The 21,507-nt window shown below is 32.3% G+C and overlaps 1 protein-coding gene and 1 long non-coding RNA gene across 3 annotated transcripts in view; both read right to left on the bottom strand.

Moving 5' to 3' along the window:
- Window positions 1-21,507, bottom strand: part of LOC306669764 — a 66,750-nt gene that overhangs the window by 2,976 nt on the left and 42,267 nt on the right. The window contains exons 2-3 of one of the 2 annotated variants that reach the window (XR_013766220.1): window positions 11,071-11,152; window positions 41-74 (exon numbers count right to left, since the gene is read on the bottom strand). This is a non-coding gene — a long non-coding RNA (uncharacterized lncRNA). Of the gene's footprint in view, window positions 1-40; window positions 75-11,070; window positions 14,485-21,507 lie in introns of those variants that run through there. The other variant, XR_013766221.1, reaches the window with a different exon arrangement.
- On the bottom strand, window positions 9,175-10,615 carry LOC306669903 (proteasome subunit alpha type-2-like). Its single transcript, XM_079154090.1, has one exon. It carries the CDS (start codon window positions 10,589-10,591, stop codon window positions 9,887-9,889), a length of 705 nt encoding a protein of 234 aa, XP_079010216.1. The 5' UTR covers window positions 10,592-10,615; the 3' UTR covers window positions 9,175-9,886.

Raw genomic sequence — 21,507 nt, 5'->3', positions numbered from 1 at the left:
TCCTCCTTTTCTTCTCAGTCTTCCAACCCAATACCTAGACATTACTTGATGTCACAGGATGACTCCACCAACTCCTGACATCACAAGAGAATAGGGAGAAGCAATCATCAGTGTCTATTTCTTCATGTGTTGATCATTTCCAAGAGACTCAGGCCTAGTTCTCTCACCCACTTTTCAGCATGATTTGATCAATGACTCCAAGGTGGAACTCATGGTCTGAGCTCAGCAAACCCTCAGGAGAGAGATGTTGGTCTCAAATTATTACAGGCATGCTTCATCTCAATAGTGATGCTTTATGGCATTATTTGGCTTCTAGTGGTAAACTGTCCCCTATTTTTCCTTGACTACTCCCTCCAAAACAAACTGTGGATTCCTATCACTCTTTTGTTTCTTTATTTTCTTTACTGCATAAATCAATTATGCAGTCTTTAAATTTACTTGTCACAAATGCGTTGTTTTTTGTTTTTGTTTTTTTCTCATGAAAATATGTCTAGGAGAGTACATTACTTCTTCAGGCCCATTTTCTATTGTTCCTCCAAAACTATAAATAATAACTGAAATGGATAACTAGTCATTTTTAAAATAAATGAATGAATCCTTGAGTGAATATTCTTTAAAAGGATACAAATTAGCAAGTCATTTAGTTTTATCTATGAACTTGCTGCTCTACATTATAAATCACATTACTTCAAATAAGGTTGTATAGATTAAGTTTTTTGTGCTTAAAAAAACTAGTTGAAAGAGAAGCATTAGTTCACTTATTAAAAATATAATTTATAAAAAAATTATCAAACACTTATCTTTCAAGGTGGGAAACATATTATGTGCCAAATTATTGAATGGAAAGTAAATAATACAGACCTTTAAAGAACGATGTAGAGAATATACGGTAAATAATTCAGAACTTCAGAGGACTATATAGCTATAAACTAAAGGGCTCAGTCCAAGTTAAATGGAAATGTTGAAATGTAATGGAGACCTCCAAAGATGAATGACATTATTTAGAATGGTAAAAAAGAAAAGTACTACAGAAATGTTTATAATAAATCAGAATATCAAAAAATTTTCAACGTAAATAATTATGAAATGTGGAATTAGTAGAATGCAATTAGAAAAACAGTTTAACTTAATTAATTTTATATAGGGATATGTATGAATAAAGTTAGTTTAATTGGTGCCTAAATGTAAGGAATTGATGTTAGACAAAGTTGATGGTGAATATATCTTACAAATTATTTTTTAACTGGGAGGAAATTATCACCAATGAATTCACAGAAAAATGTATTTATAGCTATAATTTTTCCCTTAAATTGAGTATCAGAAGACTAAAACATAGAATTGAAAAATATGGGCAAAACTGCTGATCTGAGTCATCAAGTCTCCTATAGTCTTTGCATATTTAACTTTGACATAAACAGATGAATGTACAGGAGTAAGGATGTATTTGTAAAATAACTTTCTTATGATATATTTCTATAACATAACCTTAGTACAAGGGAAAACTGTCAGCAAACTTTAGTGGTAACTCCTACAAAATAATAAGCTGAGGTTTCTAGGAAAACCTATGGTAAATTAAAGAAATTTTTAAAAAATAACTTCTTAGGTCCACAGTTTACAAAAATAAAGAAAAAAAAAAGAATCTTAAGTCGCAAATCTCTTAGCCCTGCATCTCCCAATAAAAATGATTTTTCTATTTCTTATCATTAATCCTTCAACCTACTGTTCAAAACAAAAATTATTCTTCCATCTTGCCATGAATCTGTCAAAGGCACTGCTTCCAACAAAATTGACTTCTCTAATTTATGTTTCTTTCCCTGAATTTCTGGAGCTTGTGTTCCCAATTTAACAAAATAAAATAAAATTTTTATTCAGTATTTTGAGACCTTTGGTTATAAGAAAATTGCATTTTCATTTTGGTTAAAACATTCCTGCTGATGCATATATTTATAAGTGAATAAAATATTCACACTGAATATATATTTTTTTCTGAGCATAGAAAATAAAAGTTTTCTTGAATAGACCATTTAACGTTACCATCATTTTAAAATACTTAAATGACCACTGAAACACATAAACACATTTGCAATTATAACATAGGTTGTCTGCTTACAGTTTGTTTCATAATCGTATATTCCACAAGGATTTTTTTTTTTTTATTTTAACAAGATATATACATGATACGAATTTTCTGTAAAAGTCTTCTTTTCACATTTTTCTTTCTTTTTTAGAGGAAAATCTATAGTTTCAGGGGAGAGGAGAGAAATGTCATGACTTAACTGAATCTTGAGTGGCAAGAGCTTAATCTGGTAAAATAGATCAGTTCAGTAGGTTCTTTTTCATTGCTACATTGAATTAAAATGTTATGGCTCTAATTTCCATATAATTTATTTGTTTCGGTGCTTGGATCTATTATGTAGCAAACATTTAATTGCATAACCACTGGTAACTATTAAAAGACAATATACCCATTTGGAAACAAAATCACTAGAATTGCTATGATCTGTGAAAAGCATCTCATGAGAGTTGGCAATGAAAACCTGTGCTTTATTCAAGAGAGTCATAGTAAAGTAAAATCCATCAAAATAACAAGTGACTGATTCTTACACTGAAAGAGAATCTTTCTCATATGAACATTATGTATTTCAAACTTTTGAAAGAGAGGCAGAAAAAGTCAAATAAGTCAAGTCAAACCCTCATATGTTTCATGACAAATAATTCTCATATTAAAACTTATCAGGTAGATTTATCAATAAGCATGTCCAGAGATATTTTGGAAATTTAGCATAAAGTAAAATTTATACATGTATGTTCCTAATCTCTTTCAGAGTCAGGCCTATTAGAGGTGGAAAAACAGATACAGGGACACACAGAGAGAAACAGTGTTTCACCATTAACTGCAAATACTTAAACCCACTGATACATCTTCATTTCCTAATTTCTCTTTAGTTGAAAGGAGTGGACTGATGAAATGGGGGGAGTCAGCAGAATAACAGTTTTTCAAGTCCACTTTAAATGTATTTTTTTGCCTCTAATGATTTGAAGGATGTTCTTAAATAAGGATGTTCTTAAATAATGAGGAGAAAATGAGAACTATATTTAGTCACCTAACCAAACCTGCTAACTATCCTTACCTGTTCAAATCTACTTTAACGTCTCTCTGAAAGTTTAAACTTTGTCTTTCTAAAAAAACATTATGTTGTAGAAAATAATGTAATCTTAGTTTCACCAGTTCATCAAATTTAGAGTATTCCTAAATGACCTTTATTCTTTTCATTATGTGCATTAATATCTTGCACAATACCAGGCACAAGTAAAAATTAAATTAAATGCTTTTGACTCAAGAGTGAAGAATGAATTTGAATAATATATGTATGATTCCTAAATATTTTATAATCAAAGTGCTTCATTTAGGTCAATGATCTAAATGAATCAGGTGTATAGTATGATGTATGAAGAAAAGAAAAAGACTGAAAATATTTTATTCATTTTTAAAATTTACACACATAACAACATATATTACCTATATATGAGTATTTTTAAGGGGAAATATTCTCTTCAGATAATTTATCATTGTCTTCAATATGAGGCCTATACCTAGTCAGCAGCATCCAAGTTTTACTCCAGTGAGGTTAGAAAAATCAAGTCAAACCCTCAGGACACTGAGTGGAATAATGACTTTGAGGAGAATCTACCTCATCAGGGAACATAGTCTCTATTTTATGTCAACATCTCTTGTGATTTTACTATGACTATTTCTGAGTGGATGTAACACCTCCTCCCATAAATAGATTAGTTTTACTCATTTTGATTATATATTTGGATGACTTATTATAATGGGCAATATCACAACAATATAAGTATTAGTAAAAATAATGCCAGAACACAGTCTGCCAAATTTACCTGAAAAATATCATCCACTAGTTTGTTACAGGTAATAGAATTTGCTCATTTATGTTGGGAGAACTTTTTTCATAGATCTCTCACAATTTTGCATGACTTCCATGACTTATCTGAGCTTTTTTTTTTTTTTTTTTTTAACTATTTTTTCAAGGATGCTTATAAGACAAGCTGAATTGGAAGATTGAGATAATTTCTCCTGTTAGCAAAGAGAGCTAAGGGGAGGTTTATTTTTTTCTCCACAATAAAAAGGATGACTACCTTCAGGATAAAGGTTTTTCAGGTTGCTGGTAGCTCCTTTAAAAGATCAGAGTTTTCTAAGCGCTAGGATACTCAGCTGTGATGCTAAACCACCAAGTGAGTATAACTTCTACTTGAGCCTCTCCAAATGACCATGGAACTTGGGAAGCAAAGAGAATTCTCAGCATGAAGTGCATCCTGCCTGGTGTGCAGAGTAATAAAACCCTTTGTCTCTGACCTTGGGATCTCATGTTTTCTATCCTTATCCATGACACTGTGTCAGGTTAAAATTTTAGTTTTCCAGAAATATAACATTCCAGATCTTTCAGAGTCCTCAACAATATGACATGACTATCTTTAATATAAAAGTTACTTATAATATTATGACTGTGTCTTAAACTAATCTACTATATATATTTAATCAATTAGTTATGATTGGGTTATTCAATGAGTTCAAAATAATAAAACTTTACGTGATTTGATATTCAAAGTTAAAGAATTTATAGAATTATAAGTTTTACAACTTTTGCAACTAAAGTAAATGTACTTTAAATCATGTTAATGATATTTAATATTATTTCAAAGAAATTTTAATTCTATTATATTTTGTTAACTAACAGTCGTATAAATGTTGACATGGAGTGGTGAAATACTTTGGTGAAACTTTGGTAAAAGTTAATATTAAAGTAATGGAAGATTGCATGCTTCCTGATTTCTACTGTATTACATATTCCATTGATAATTTTAAGTCTATTTAATAAAATAATTTTTCTTAGTTTGCATTTACTAAACATAATATTACAAAGTTTTCAGGAAACTGAAAAAAAGTTAGATATAGACCATAACCTATGAAAAATAGATTATCCTTTCACATGTTGAAAGAAGTTTTAAGGAAATATCAATGTGACTCAAGCATTAAAAAAAAAAAAAACAATTATCAATATATTAGATAAAATTACTGGTAATATCTTGACACATTAAAAATTGTGTTCATAATTTATTTATGGTTTTGAATCATCATCTTTTTTTAGTTAATGTCTTATTGTAATCCACCTAAAAATAACTTTTGTGTAAAAAATTAAAAGTTACCAAATATATGAACAACTACATAAATAAAAATTTAAACATTATAAAGCATATTCTGGATGCACAAATTTAGGATCTATCTGGCTAAGTGATTTAATTTGTGAGTCTTTGGTTTAGAATTTTCATTTAAGCACTATTTAAAAATTACTTCTCATCAAAAAAACTTCTAAGAAATTTTGTTTAGGAAAAGCAATAGTAAATGTTAAAAACAAAATAGAACAAAAATAATCATTTTGATGTAATGAATACATATTGAACTTTAAATCTAAAAACTTTGAAACACTAATTCTCCTTAGAATGTAGTGTAATATTTACAAAATAGACTATTTTATTGACAAAAAGAATAGGCACAAATAAAGAAAATTGAACCATAAAGGATAATTTGAATTTTTTTTTTCAATCACAAAGCAATCAAGCGAACAATCTATTAAAAATGCAACAAACATTTGAAAATGAAAATTAAATAACATAAAGAGCTCATATTCATAATATTTTTGAAATTAGAAAATACATATACTCATAGTCATCAAAAATATTTATATTAATATAGAAATACCATATTCCAAAAAATGTGTAAAAGGCATTTTACAATCTAGAGGAAAACGCATCTTTACATGTTTATGTTTGAGAAGAATAAAGTCTGAAAATGAGTGATGTGATTATCCAACTTAAATATCATAAAATAAAACTACTTGAGTAGTTGGAAGAAAAAAGAAAATCTAAGCTTATAGTAAAATAATTTTTAGCAATATTATAGAGGATCATGAAGTCATATTCATCTCCTGTTTCTTCATATTTTTGTATCTCTGAATTCATTTAGAAAGATAAAAACAATTATAAAAAAATGAGCTGTGGCTAATTTTTTACCAAAAATTTCTACCACATATCAATAAATTGATTTTTTTAACCATTAGTTTCTACCAACAAAGTTTGGATCATATAATAATAATTTAGCTGGTATGGAAGGAATGGCAACAATCTCATTTTATAAAACTATAATAACCCTTGTCACTTGTAAAGAACATTCTAAAACAATTCTGCAAAATTTTTTCTCTCATTCAACCAAATGCTGAATTCCTTAAAGAAGTTTTGTGAATATAAGACCATTTTTATGTTAGTTTTAAAATATTGGGATTATCTGCAAGGGCCTACGTTAATTACATGGCCTCTTTAAATACACAGAAATCAAAGACAGACTTGAATAACTAAAAATATTACATGAATGACATGTACCCTGAAGATGAAGTGAACCATACAGGTAGATTCTAGACACTGAGGACAACCACACAAGACAACAGCCAGCAAGGAAATGTGGACTTCAGTTGCCATCCACAAGGGATGGAATTCAGTCAACAAACCTGGATGTACTTGGGAATGCTTCTGCACTAGTCTGCAAATAAGAGTTCAGCTTCCTCGGGACCCTTAACAGAGAGCCCAGTTAAGCTTTTGGAGACATTGGACTTATGAAGCTCTGACATAAGAAATGGATGCCTTTTTTAAATTTATCTTTTAACTTTTTACAGACTGCATTTTGATTCATTGTACACAAATGGGGTACATCATTTTGTTTCTATGGTTGTACACATTGTAGATTTATACCATTCGTGTAATCATACATGTACATAGGGTAATAATGTATGTCTCATTCCACCATTTTTTGTACCCTCCCTCCCTCTCATTTCCTCTACATAATCTAAAGTTTTTCCATTCTTTCTCAGCCCCCACCTCCCACCCCTATTATAAACATCATCCACTTATCAGGAAAAACATTCAGCCTTTGGTTTTTTGAGATTGGCTTACTTCACTTAACATGATATTCTCCAATTCCATCCATTTATTTACAAATGTCATAATATTATTCTTCTTTATGGCTGAATAATATTCCATTGATTATATATACCACAGTTTCTTTATCCATTCATCTGTTGAAGGGCATCTAGGTTGGTTTCACAATTTAGCTATTGTGAATTGAGCTGCAATAAACATAAATGTGGCTGCATTACTGTAGTACGCTAATTTTAATTCCTTTGGATTATTCCTCCTCGAAAATCAATTTTTTCAATTTTGTGTTCTTATCCATCTTACTAATGCTTTATTCTGTGTTGAATCATATTTTTTATATAACTTGAAGTGGCTTGTGTTCTTTATTTTTGCATTTGTTCATTTGTTTTTAAGGTTGTTCAATCAGAATACATTGCTGTATTTTTTGTTATCTCATGGTGTATATTCCTGCACTGTTGTATTTGTAAAATCTGCATTTATTTTTGTATTACTTGACATTACTATTAGACTGAAAGCTCTTTGTGGACAGTCCAGGTCTTGTTCATGTTTGAAGCCTGCATCTACATGTTAAATGAATGGCAATATTGACAGAGAGTGAATATTTATAAATTTCTCTTAGAAGAGGAATGAAACCTAAAGATTAAGTGATCTCTAATAAAGTGCTCACTCCTTTTTGACTATTACTTATGTAATTTACATTGTTTATTATATCCTTAAAATATGGCATTTCTTATTTCCATTGCATGAGAGATAATCTGTGTAATGATGCAACATGAAGCAGAATGAAAATACACATATAAATTACTTAAAGGCTTGATTTTCTCGGTGGATGCAGCAAAACTAAGACTGAAATTTTAATTCTTTCTTGCCCAGTTTAGCCATTATCAACAGAACACAGCATTCTAGGTCACTCCAAAGATTTTAGCACAATATTTCACAGATGCAATTTTAACATTTCTATAAAAGACTGGATAAGTGGATGAGTCCCCTGAATCACATTGTGGCCACCCAAGGATTCTCTGCTCATGAAAGCATTTCCTATTTGGGATGATATCTTGAATATGTGTGAATCATATCCCCAAAATAAATACTCCTCAGGCATGACGTTCCAATTCATGCTTGCCAAATGAAATTGTTTATCTGTTGTGTTACACAAATTTCAAATGCCTCAGGGATAGAGTAGCAAATGTACTGCTTTCCTTGATGGAAATTTTGAATAATGTATGTTAGTCTTGAAGAAACTTGTGAGTCTTTATCATAGTGCTATTTATTGCTTTAATTTCATTATGATGTTAGTACAGAAAAACTTGTTTCCATTTTAAGTCTCTCTTAAATTCATCAAAAAGATCAAATTCTGGACCATACATATCACAAAATGAAAAATCATTTGTTTAAATAAAATCAAGCCAACATCACTAATTGATGCATCTTTACCCCCTAAAGCTGTATGAAATGACTGCTGTGTAAGTATATAATCATTAAAATGTGTTGACAACAATTTAGTTATTATCCATGGAAATTGTCAAGCATTATTCCAATAGTAATCAAAATGAAATCAGTTAGACATGATATAATATGTCGTTACAAGTTTTTCAGTATCTGGATAAAAATTGCTTACAAATGTGTTTCCATTCTGGAACTTAACAAAAGTATGGAGGACAACTGTTGAGCTTTCTTTTCTCTGCTTCTCCTTCCCAATAGAAAAAAAGACATAGGATACAGCAAAACCCCTCTGTCCTCCATTGTGGAACAATAATAACATTATGGGATATTCACTGTTTCACATTTTAATCATGCTATTTGCTTGAGTCATATTCTGGGTGTTAGACAAACATGTGGTTAGACAAAGAAGAACTCTACTGAAACAAAACCTCATACGCATATTGAAGGTTCCAATTTTCAAATTTTTCTTGTCCTTTGGGGAAAATATTTTTTCCAGAATCAATCAAAAGATCTGAATGGTAATCAGTGCACCTAACTTTTGTAAAAGCTTCTGAAGTTTACATTGTGTCAGAAAGTACTTTAACTTTCCTACCTACACTTAGATTGAAACAAGAGAACTATTAAAAAATAGTTTGAAAATGAATATTTGAAATACCAAAATCCTTGAATGGTCCATAGACTGAATTAATAAATATTTACTCTTTGAATGCATTAGTTATTAAGTTCTTTTTTTTTTTTTTTGTGAATAAGACCAATGACATTTATTCAAAAGTGGGAAAAAACAAAAAAACAAAAAACAAAATAAAAAACCATTAGCTAATACCATCTACAGTTCCTTCTAAATATGCTTACCTACTTGTGATGGAGAAACCAACAGGAAACAGTAAATCGTGGTTTATTTACTTGACACATCTTCCATAGGAGACGTATTTGGCTGAACCCTCTTCATAGCTCCAATACAATCACAAAGTGCACTGCGGGATCTCAGATTCACACCTAAAGGTGCCTAACCCCTATGCTTCATATTTTGTCCCTGAAAGTCTGTGTATTCTCCCAGTTCTAAAGGTAGTGTCTATTAAAATCAGCATTTTGCTTTATGGAAACAGGCAGCATCTGATGGTAAAGGGTCAACAAGATTTGACTTAACCAAAAGTGCACTAAAACTGAAAAATGATTTCATCATTCTGTTTTGCAATGTAGTTTCTAGAAATCAACTGTGATAAAAAGCAGGAAATACTGTTAAAATTTTACTAACTCCTAAAAAGCTGCAAGTTGGATTTAATAGTTTATTATGATTTATAAGTGTCATTTTTAAAAACATCAGTCCATTAAACCATGTAGAAATAAGTATGCAAAAAGTCTGCAAAACAAAACATTCTTTAAACATGTTTAAGTAGATAGATTATCTGAAATTCTGGATTATTCAGTCACTTCTTTATTATGCTATGGCAGCCAAGTAGTCCTTAACTTCAGTTGGAGTAAGTCGCCTAAATCCAGCTTCATTGCAGATTCCAACTTCAATGTTATCTTCTGTCATTTGCCCTTCGAAACTTTCCTTTAGGGTTAAGATGGCTGTATGAATGGCTTCTTCAAGTTCCAAATCTTCATTGTATCTTTTCTCAAGGAATGTTTTCCCATTCACATAGTTCTTTCCCATGGCTGTGGCCTTCCAGGCAAAGTAAGCTCCAGATGGATCTGACTGAAATAAATATGGTCGTCCCTCATTCCATCCACAAATAAGTAAAGAAAATCCAAATGGACGAACACCACCTGACTGGGTGTATTCTTGCACCACAGAAGCTACTCTCTGTACCAGCTGAGCTGTGGGAATGGGTTCTTGGTAAACAAGACAATATTGCTGAGCCAGTTTTCGAGCTCTGTGCACAAGCACTCTGTAATCTGGGCCCATGCCACTATAGACCAAACCTATATGTTTGGTAATTGGTTCCACTTTGTGTACACTTCGCTCATCATACAGAATGGATTTCTGTTTCTTCTCAGTGGCTAATAAAACACCATTTGCAGCTTTAATTCCCACTGAAGGGGCTCCTCCAGCTACAGCAGCCAAAGCGTATTCAATCTGGACAAGTGTACCAGATGGGCTGAATGTAGTCAGCAAAAAGCTGTAACCGCGCTCTGCCATCTTTACCCGGAGAGGCAAAGCACACTGGCGCACATGCGCACCCCGGCCGATTTCTTTACATTTCCCCCTCTCTGTTCCTCTCCTTCAGTTATTAAGTTCTTTACCACCTTAATATGAGAGACTCCGAGAGGCTTTTCATTTTCAGTGCTACAAAGACAAACATTAAATTAAAAATATAGACGATAAAATATAAAAATAATGTATTAATGATATAAACAACTTTCAGTAGAGTAAACGTGAATTTAGAATATGTGTGTATGCATGTGATCTGCTATGTTCTGAATAGTTGCCATCAATTCATATGCGGAAATACAGAGGTGATGGTATTAGGAGCAGAACCTTTGGCAAAAGGTCTACTCATGAGGGCAAAGCCCTTAGTGATAGAATCCAGGCCCTTATAAAAGAGGACAGGTAGTGATCACTGACTCCTATTACTATATGAAGACACCATGAGGAGGAACCGGAATGCAGGTGCTCACCAGACAGATGCCAGTTCACCCTCGATGTTGAACTTCCGTGTCCAGAAGAGTGAGACATAAATTTCTGTTCTTAGTAAGTTACCTAATTTATAGTATTTGTTAATGATGACTTGAAAAATCTAACTCATAAGTCTTCATAATAAGTAGTAAAGTCAGGATTCAAACACAGCAACTTCTTAAAGACTAAACTGTATAAGCCCAACAGTTTTATACTCTGTTGTGTTCTGGCCGTGCATTTTTGTAAATATTATTTTGTTGTGATTCAAGACACAGGACATAATTTACCATTTTGATCATTTTAAAGTGTAACTTCAAGTGGAATTTAGAACTTTCAATACCATCAGTATCTGTTTCTAAAACATCATCAGCACCGCAAAGGCTAACCTTGTACCCAGTAAGCACTCACTCCATATTCACCTTTTATCCTTCTTTTCCTATACTTTGGCCGCCTATGTTTATCTTCTAACATTTTTACGCCTTTTCCTTTGGGTATTATTCGTTATAGATGAAATGGCAATGAATGTTACAACTTTTGTTTGTCTTCAGTGCCCTTATTTCATTGTTGGTTCTTACAATGTATTATTTTTATTGAAATCTAGGTAAAGTCATTTGCAGACAAAACTTCGAGGATGTTATTCCATTGATTTTGAGTAATATGGTAGGTGGAAGGACTCCGTTCAAAGTTAGTGCCTTTAAATAGCATATGTAAGTTTTCCTGCTTTATTTGAGGTCTTTTCTTTGTCTATACTCTTTTATAGTTATATTATGACGATTCTAAGGTTGAGTTATATTCATTTTTCCTGCCTACAACTCATGAAGATTACAGAATCTGAGCAGTTTTATCTGAGAACAGTTCTGATTCAGTCCCAAATTGTATAACATTATATCTGGTCCTTTCACCAGCTGCTTTTGCTTCTCCAAATACATCTAGATTGAAATCTCTCATTTTATTTTCAAATCTTTCACTTCCCATTTATTTTCCTATCTCTTGTTTCTCTATTCGAATTCTCAGTAATTCTGCTAATATCTGTATTTCAGTCCTCTCATGCCTTTCTCCCTTTCTGCTGCCTATTCTGTTGTTTAATCTTATTTGAGGAGCTCTTTTACATTTCTAGAATTTTAATTTTTGTATATTCCAAATCAGATTCAGCATTTTGATAGCCTCCTTTCCTTCCTATGCTTGGGCAACATCTATTATTGTTTAAGCATATTATACATGATTTAATACCCTGAATCTAATTTTTAAATTTATATTCTGTTAACTTTTACAGGATATATCCAACAGAAACTCATAGACTTTTTTCTTTGGTTATTTTATTTTCTTATAAATATGCTACATATATATTCCATATACTCTGGCCCTATAGTATTCAGAAAACAATGAAGGTCTATGAAAACATCTGTTGCTATAATGAAGACTACATTTACTCTACAAGTGTCTAGACTGTTGACAATACTCAGAAATTGTGCATAATGCCTATGATTTAGGTCATTTTGGTTCAATAAGTCATACATTTTCTAGTCTCACGCCTGCTTCAGACTGGAAGTGATGAATTATCAAGGAAGGGTCTTGGTACCTCACTCTCTCCTCCACTGTATTTGTTTATTATCTCCCTATATGGAAGAGTGCTATTTATTTTTTTAGCTAGATTTAGTGATCATTCATGTTCAGAGTTACAACTTTATATTGGTTTCTTTGTCTGAATTTTTAACTTACCATGGCTTATTTTTTGCACTTGTTGGATTAAAATCATAAGATTAACTTTAATCTCCTAGATTCTGCCTAGTTCCTCAGGACAATTGTAGCATCTTTGTAAGATTTCCTCTGAATTTTTTTTCTGGTTACTTCTGTTTTCTTTTTTATGTTTTTTAACTTTCTTTCTAATATTGTTCAAAAATACCTTGCCAGAAAATCTTTAGCATGTTCAGTGTGCCATATTACCAAAAAATGCAAGTGCTACCATCTTTTTTCATTTTATTTAGTTATTTGAGGGATAATGTATAAAAAGAGGAGTTATTGATCTTGATGCTAACCCTTAACAGGCATGTAGTATCTCAAATTTTAATTTTTCTTTAGCTTAAATGAATGACATTATTTTATAATTGCAGAGTGATAAAAATTTGAAATTACAATAAAAAATAGGAATTTCTCATTCAGTGATTCAAAAGAAATAATGTCCAGATAATCTCCAGATGCCTTTGCTGAGTATAAATCCTCCTAGGCAATTAGCCACTGCTGCCTTTGCCTAACTGACCAGCCATTCTCAACTGCTGGCTGTATTCTATTTCTTGGGCTCCTATCCAGTTTCGCCCTTTTTGCCTACCACTTTCCATTTCTGACTCACTCTGGTTTGCCCTTTTTAATCTGGCTGCTTCCCAAGTAATTGCCTTGGGTGGCATGTATTTTATCAACCTGCTCAACTGTGCTAAAAAATGCTTTATTTCTTCATCTAGTTTCAACTTGATAGAAAACTCAACATTTTTAGGACCCCCCAAAATGAGCCTTGCTGATTTCTTAGGAGAAAAGTATCCAGTGTATTGTTTTTTGTTTTTTGTTTTTGTTTTTTAATTTAATGTGGTTAATTTGAATGGGAGGCAGTTGTCATTAGCATAGCAGTTGTTTGTCTAAGTCATGATGAACCATCTGAGTTTGAATCCCTTTTCTTCCATTAACTAATGAATGTGTAACTGTGGACAAGCCAAAGTATATGTATCTGAAAAATTAGAACAATAAGAGTATTTCTATGTTAGGAGTGTGTTGATGATTCAATAAGAAAGGACGTTAGGGCTTCAAAAACTGAGCATTAAGAGCTACATACTTAAGTACAACTGACCCTTAACTTTCTTCTCTGGGCAGCTATAACCTTTAACTTCCCCATTCTGTAATATGTCAGGAACCTAATATTGGCAAACTAATCAATAACAGAATAGTCTGCTGAAACAGTAAACTGTCACAAAAATAATCACTGTTGTTCTTGAGATTTGCAGAACTGAAAAAAACATCTTGTGACTGAGAAATAAAGATCAGATGTGTGCCATTTGGCCATAAATCCAGAACCTTCACCTGCTGTGAGAATGTGCCTGCTGGTCAGCAATTACACATCATCCACTATCAGGAAGCACTAACCAGTCTGAGAACACCCATTGCCAGTCTACATAAACCACTCTTAAATTCATCCTGGCAAGATGAATTTTGTACAAGTCTTATATCTTCTTCTCCAGCTAGTTTTTTAATAAAGTCATCTTCCTTGTCTTAAAACCTTTTCACTTGAAATGAAGTTGTGAAGTCTCTTGAAGTCTGTTGTGAAGTAAGCAGGTGGGTTTGGTTCTAGAAATACTCAAGTGTTCCATGTATATAGATGTGTACCCTAACATGCAATCTAGCCTATGTATATATATGAACATTATGTATGAAAATTTAGATATAATGTGTAAAATTTATATTAGAAATTCATTTAAAATGTATTATTTATATAAAAGTATTTACATATACTTAAAATACATTATATTTAGTGGCCAATATATGTTAATGGAAATATACTACAGGAATATATGAAATATAGATAAAATGTATACTACATTGAAGAGATATTCTTTTGAACTTTTAGAGTAGGAAAGTGGAAGATATTTGCATGAATTTTAAATTTTCTTTAACTCATCTGATAACAATTTAGCCTTCCTGGAATGTACTTTTGCTTCTTTCTCTCCACCTGAATCAACACTTCAGTTCAATAAGGTAATTTTATTAATTGCAATTTCCATTCATCTCTAACTATTCTAAATTAACATGAATGTGTATTATCTGAATAAGTACTTTATTTCCTATGGATGAGTATGTGGTTCTTCAGGAACTTGACTGGAAGTCTCCTAAAAGACGTGGCAACAAAATATTATCCTCTGTCTCGTATCAGAATCATAGTCAATGTTAAATAGTTATGTTTTGGAACTATTGAATCTTGATTTCCCAATCCTAAGAAATTAAAGCACTGGAATAAAATAGCAAAGATAGTTTACATATTGGTTGCCCCTTATTGCCTCAGTCTGAATCAGGCTGAGTGACTAGGTTACTTCCTATTCTCCTACATATACTCAAGAGGAGGCTCAATTACTGGGGAAATGGGATTCAAGAAACTCTAGGTTCAAAGAAATTGGGCATAACTGATAGGCACAGAGATACTGAATTTGATAAGAAGCCATACAGCAATATGCTAGCACAGTTCACTAACTAGAATAGTCCCCCATGAAAATGAAAAATGAACTAATTGTCCAATTACCTACAACACTAAATTTCCAAATTTTGTGTTAATCAGAATCACCTGTAGAATTTATAACAATTTGAAATGAGCTAAATATAGAAACGTAGATCCCACATAGACTTATATACAAAGTCTTAGAAACTTGAGCTCATAGTAGTAGAGAGTAGAATGATGATTACTAGAGACCAGTAGGAGTTGGGGGGATGTGGAACTTTTAATCAATGACTACAATAAAAGACAAGAAGAAAAATTTTGAGATCTATTGCATAATATTCTTATCTATTGCTAAAATAATGAATGATATATTTTAAAATAAGTGAGTTTTTCAAATATCTCAGTATAGAAAATGATAAGAAAGACAATGACTAAATAGATTAGATTGATTCAATCACTCCACATTGCATACATATGATATTACACTGAATGTCACTCTGTAGACCTTAAAAATATACAATTTGAGTTGTCAATTAAAATAATATTACTATTTGAAAAAATTATCAGACACTTGAAGAGCCTTATAGGCACAGAGACCATTAGGTGTGATATAGCAAATGTATTATTAACTATAGAAATTAAATAAAATCTATATATAACAGGAAATATAGAAATCATTCGTTGATTAATAAATAAGAATTGTTCCATACTCAGAATAGCAGGAGCATTGAGTATTGATTTTAATATAATGCAATATGTTTTGATGATATAGGAAGATTAGAAATAAGGGTATTGGTTATAAAAAACAACTGAGGGGAGAGAGGGGTTAGTATTAGGGTTAGAGTTAGGGTTAGGGAGGGGGGCAAGAATGGAGGAAGGAAGGACTGTATAGAGGGTAAAGAGGGGTGGGAGGGGTGGGGGGAAGGGAAAAATAACAGAATGAATCAAACAACATTACCCTATGTAAATTTATGATTACACAAATGGTACGCCTTTACACCACGTACGAACAGAGAAACAACATGTATCCCATTTGTTTACAATAAAAATAAATAAATAAATAAAAAACAACTGAACTCTGGCCCACCAAGGCGAGCTGCTTCAAGGGGTGGTGGAAGGGGTCGGTAGAAGTGAGGACCCAGTACCTCCAGGCCTCTCTGGACAGTATTTAAGAACTTGTGGACTTACCAAGTGAAACACAAGGAAGCCCGCACCTTATAGCCCTGAACTCTTCTGGGGTAGCTGAGTCCCAGGAGCCCCTCATGAGGATTTCAAGATGAAGAGACTGCTGCCAGCTACCAAGAGTAGCTAGACTTGTTTTGTCCTGTCCACCCTCATTGCCCCAACTCCCATGTTGTTTTGTTAAAAAAAGAAAAAAAAAACTGAAAACCTCATTTATCATAATAAAAAGCAAATAATGTCAAAAATTAGAAAATAAAAACAGTAGATAAATGGCATTACTTAGAAACATCCATTTGAATATCTGAGGAAAATGTAAATATTGTTGGAAAGAAAAGGGCTGGAGCAAGACTTGGGTGAAATAGGAACGGGAGGGCTGTCTATGGATTCCATTCACATTTTATATTGCTGCTTAAATTCTATCTACTTTCATGCATGCTTTTGATAAAAATAAAACCCATTTTGAATGCATATATTATGTAATATATACATTATTTAAATACACTTATTGATGTTTAACCAACATCTATGACCAGTTATATTTTTCCCTCCATACAAAAACTTGGAATATTAATGTTAAAAGTAACAGCTAATGTAGTGACGTTTCAGAGTCAAAAAAGTTCTCTTTAATTGAATAGCATACATAGATTTAACATGAATGCTTTTTGAATGTTGTTTTGCCATTTTTGTGTAACTTAATAATGCTGAAAGTGTGAAAACTTTAAAGGTCATTGTACAAATATTCTGCAATTGCTTCTTTAAATAACACAATTAGTAATAAATACATTTCTCAAATGTTATATAACAGATAATTTCATCCTGTAATTGCTAATTAATTTAGTAGTCAAAAGAAGATAATATTGATTTTAATCACAGTGCTATAATTTACTGTAGTGGGTAGAAATATGTATATTCACTCAAATGCCTGCAGTGATACCTCTATTTCCTGTATTGCACATCTACACTCCTTTTCACTCTTTTAAATACTCTTTTGGTTGAATTAAATCCTATAGTAAGTTTGAAGGAATTCAAGAATAAGAAGTTAAATTTTTCAATTTTTCTGTGTTGCAAAATATGTACTCTCTAACACTGAGGGCTGATTTGAAGAAAATAAAAATCCTTTATGAATCATTTATTGAAAATCAGTATCTCAGAATTCTTAAATTCTCCCTGTGCTATTTTCTTCTAGCCCTATTGTTGTTCTAAAATGCCCAGGCTCCATTATCTCCTGATGTCTTCCTTCACCCATCCACTGAATATATTGTCTCCCCTCTTTCTTTCTCACAGTGAGATTGTACATATGTGTATATACTTTAAAGGAATTATTTCTTATCTAAATGTAATTTTTATGCTTTCTGTAAATTTGTAATAGATGCAGTATATTACCTTGAGAATTTTAATGAAATATGTGCATGAACTTCTGTATTCATTTTCTTTTCCTCAATTTTCCATATTTTTGAATCTTTTAGCTAGATTTTCTTTTTTGTTTTCATATTTGTTGCTAAAGGCTTTGTTCTAATACTTGGTTAGTCTTTATATCTCACTCATATTTGTATGACTGGGTACTAATGATTTCACCCAATTTAATGAAGAAAACTTACCATTTAATCAGTCAATGCCCTAAAATCTTAATACCATCAATGGTCACATTATTTTGAGGTGCTCTTTCATGAAAGCTATTCCTATCTTATGGTTTTAATCAACATGGTAGATAAAATAATCATTATTTATTACAGCAGTTAATTTTATGTGTCTACTTGACTGAATTACAGGATGCCCAGATATTTGGTCGAACATCTCAGTGGGAGTTTTTATGAGGATACATTTGGAGGAGATTAACATTTAAATGATTAGATTGGGTAAAGCAGATTGCTCTCTCTAATGTGGTTGATCCTCACTCAGTCAGGTGAAGATCTTCACAGAATAAGAAGTTTGACTCTCCCTGGAGCAAGACATTTCTCCTCCTGAATACCTTCGAAATGAGATACCATTGCTTTTTCTCTGTTCTTGGACTCAAACTTGAACATCAATCCTGAGTCTCAACTCAAATGGTTGCTATAACATCAGCTCTCTTGGCATTCTGTGTTGCTGATACACCCTGCGGGTATTGAAACTTGTCTGATTTCATAAATCCTGGGTCAATTACATTAAAATATATCTTTGTCCCTCCTGTATGTGTGTGGGGGGGTGTGTATGGTAAATATATTGTGTGTGTGTGTATATATATGTATATATACATATAATATATATGTATTAATATATATAATAATATATGTATATAATAATATATAATAATATAATAATATTATATTATTATAATAGTAATATATATGTATATATACATATGTATATATATACATGAACACAAATATACATATACTAAATATACATTATATATACAAATACATATTCCACATATATACTGTGTATATATACTATATATAGTTCCTATGTATAGTTTACTATATAGATATACAAATACTACATAATATATATAGTATTTTCTCTGTCACAATCACCAAAAATAAAAAATAAAAAAACCTTATATAACTGTCTTTAAAATATAACTCATTAAATTAAAGCATATAATTTGTGTCGAACTATGAAAAATGTTAATACATTTTATTTATTTTGCTTTTGATTTGAATACTCTTTCTAGTGCATTCAATTTAACATATAGCCTAAAAGACAGAAGTTTTTTATTTTTCATAATACATTCCATTTTCTTGAAGTTAAATTTATAGGAAACAGAAATTTGGACAAATTACGGTATCTCTTAGTGTAGAAAGTGGTCTGATATTTTTGTCTATGCATAAGAAGACAACAGTATATGCACAGGACTTTCAGATGAGCTACAAAATGTTAATAAACTTTTAGCTATTATTGGATATTTTTATTTAGCTTACTGTCCAGCACCTTGAACAGATGATAGTATATAAAAATCATTTAATAGGCATACACCAGATAGACATACACACAAATACACATAGATCCACACACACACACACACACATATACATATAAATCATTATAGATCATTACTATTATTCTTCCATGCAACAAATATTTGTTAACTGTTCATTCCGAAAAAGTTTGAAGTCTTGGCCAAGGATACAATGAAAAGTTGGACAATTTGCTCTCATCAATCTGTTGCAGAGTTCAAAAAGCTGAACCTCAAGTAAAGCTGCCAGATCTTCTAATATCATTCATGTTATTGAGCAGGTATCCAAAATAAAAGAGGAGAGTAAGAAAATTAGGCTAGTAATCATTCATATATATAAAGTACCTGCCTTGGGGCTTATAGTATAAAGGTGATTATTTGCATTGTCCTGAGCTCTTTCATTTTCTTTTTCCTTGTAAGAGAAAAGCTGTCTTTATGATACTTCCCCTTTCTTTGGATTTCCAGAATGTACCTTGTAATGTTTCTAATTTAGATTTCATTCTTTCATGAAATAGCCAAATATAAAAAAGACACCTTTCACCAAGTAACAATAGCAGTTTTATGTTGTGCAGCTCTACACATCTACCAGTGTCATCTGTGAAAGATATTTTACATAAGGGCGAATTTGTCAAGGACTCTTATTTTTAAGTTGCCAACATTATGAAACCTTTACTAAGTACTATTCCCTTTTCCATTCAGATAACTGATTTTAGCATAGTTTGGCTGAAGTGCGATGTTTTCATTATTTGAAAGTACTCATTTTGTCTGTCACTTATTATCTAGGAGTGTGACTTAGGCTACTGAGGCCTGATGGAATAATGTCAAAAAAGCACAATGCAAATAATTATTTCAATGAACATTACTTTTCCTTTCCTTCATTTCCAGGCACCCTAGTTATAAAACCACACTTGTGTTTTAATACTAACTTCATGAAATTTCGTAGCAATAGGAAAATCATGCTCAAGCACTTACTACCTCTCTCTACCACCCAGACAGAGCAAGTCAAATATTTTATTATTACTTTTAATTTTGCAAAGAACTCTTTTCTATAGTTCGTTATCACACTTTAGTTTGGCAGCTGATAATTTAGGTTTGCCAAATTGTAGAGGGCATTTAGTTGTTGGAGGCCGCTGCCCTGTAGGGCCCGCAGTGGTGGCTGGCCTCGCCCTATGGCTCTGAGAAGCCCAGCTGCAAGTGCTTTCTATTGGCTGACTGATCTCCTCCGCGTCCGTGCTTAGCTCGAGATCAGTACAGGGCCTCATTACCCACCATTAAGTCTCCAGGAGCCAAACACCTGACCCGTTAAGGTGATCGGCTGTTATATCCCATAAAGCTGCGTATTTTGCACGGTGGCGGGAGCAAGCAAGGCGGAGCAAGCAAGGCAAGGAGGGCAGGCAGCAGCTGTGGGACGAGAAAAGAGGAGAGGCGGCCATGGCGCCACGAGAGAGGAAGAAGAGAGAAGTGACAGCTGCACTAGAGAAAAGAAGGAGAGAGAAAACTGCACGACAAGAAGGAGAGAGAGAGCTGCACTTCAAGAGAAGAAGGAGAGAGAGAACTGCACTTCAAGAGAAGAAGGAGAGAGAGAGCTGCGGGACAAGAGAAGAAAAAGAAGACGGCGGCGATGGAGGAGGAGGAAGAACCAGGCACTCGGCTCAGAAGCTCTCCCATAAAAATAAAGACCTTAAAACTTCATTTGAGAGCCGAGTCTTCATTGTACTCGCTGGACAAGACATTTAGTGCCATAATGTGTGTGCTCAGAATGGGCTTCAGACATGAAAAGATTCCCTATCTCAAGCAGATCATGGACAACATCTCTGTGCTTGCATTACAATAATTTGGACAAGAAATTATAAATTTATAGTTTGACTGATTCAAAGCAAGTAAATGCCTTGTTTGTGTGAATCTACAATGCACTAAGCATATTAAATGTCTATTGAAGGGAAAGGATGTTTAAGAGAAAATCAGAGCACTACTATTGCTTGTAGTTTCTCAAATTATTCTTAATGTGCTCCTCATTTGTTTGAATACATATCATGACACTTTAATTATTAAAAGTGCCTTCACTTTCAAATACTTGTTTTGTTATTTACAATAGTTCTCAAATTTTATACTTTACAAGAATGTGAA

The sequence above is a fragment of the Sciurus vulgaris genome (genome assembly GCF_902686455.1).
Source record: "Sciurus vulgaris genome assembly, chromosome: 9".
In the NCBI taxonomy this organism is placed as follows: Eukaryota; Metazoa; Chordata; class Mammalia; order Rodentia; family Sciuridae; genus Sciurus; species Sciurus vulgaris.
Note: the sequence above shows the minus strand (reverse complement) of the source record. Positions and strands in the feature narration are given on the sequence as shown.

Bases quoted from the DNA above. Each gene is read 5' to 3' on its own strand.
- LOC306669903 (XM_079154090.1), bottom strand. From the start codon at position 10,591: ATGGCAGAGCGCGGTTACAGCTTTTTGCTGACTACATTCAGCCCATCT.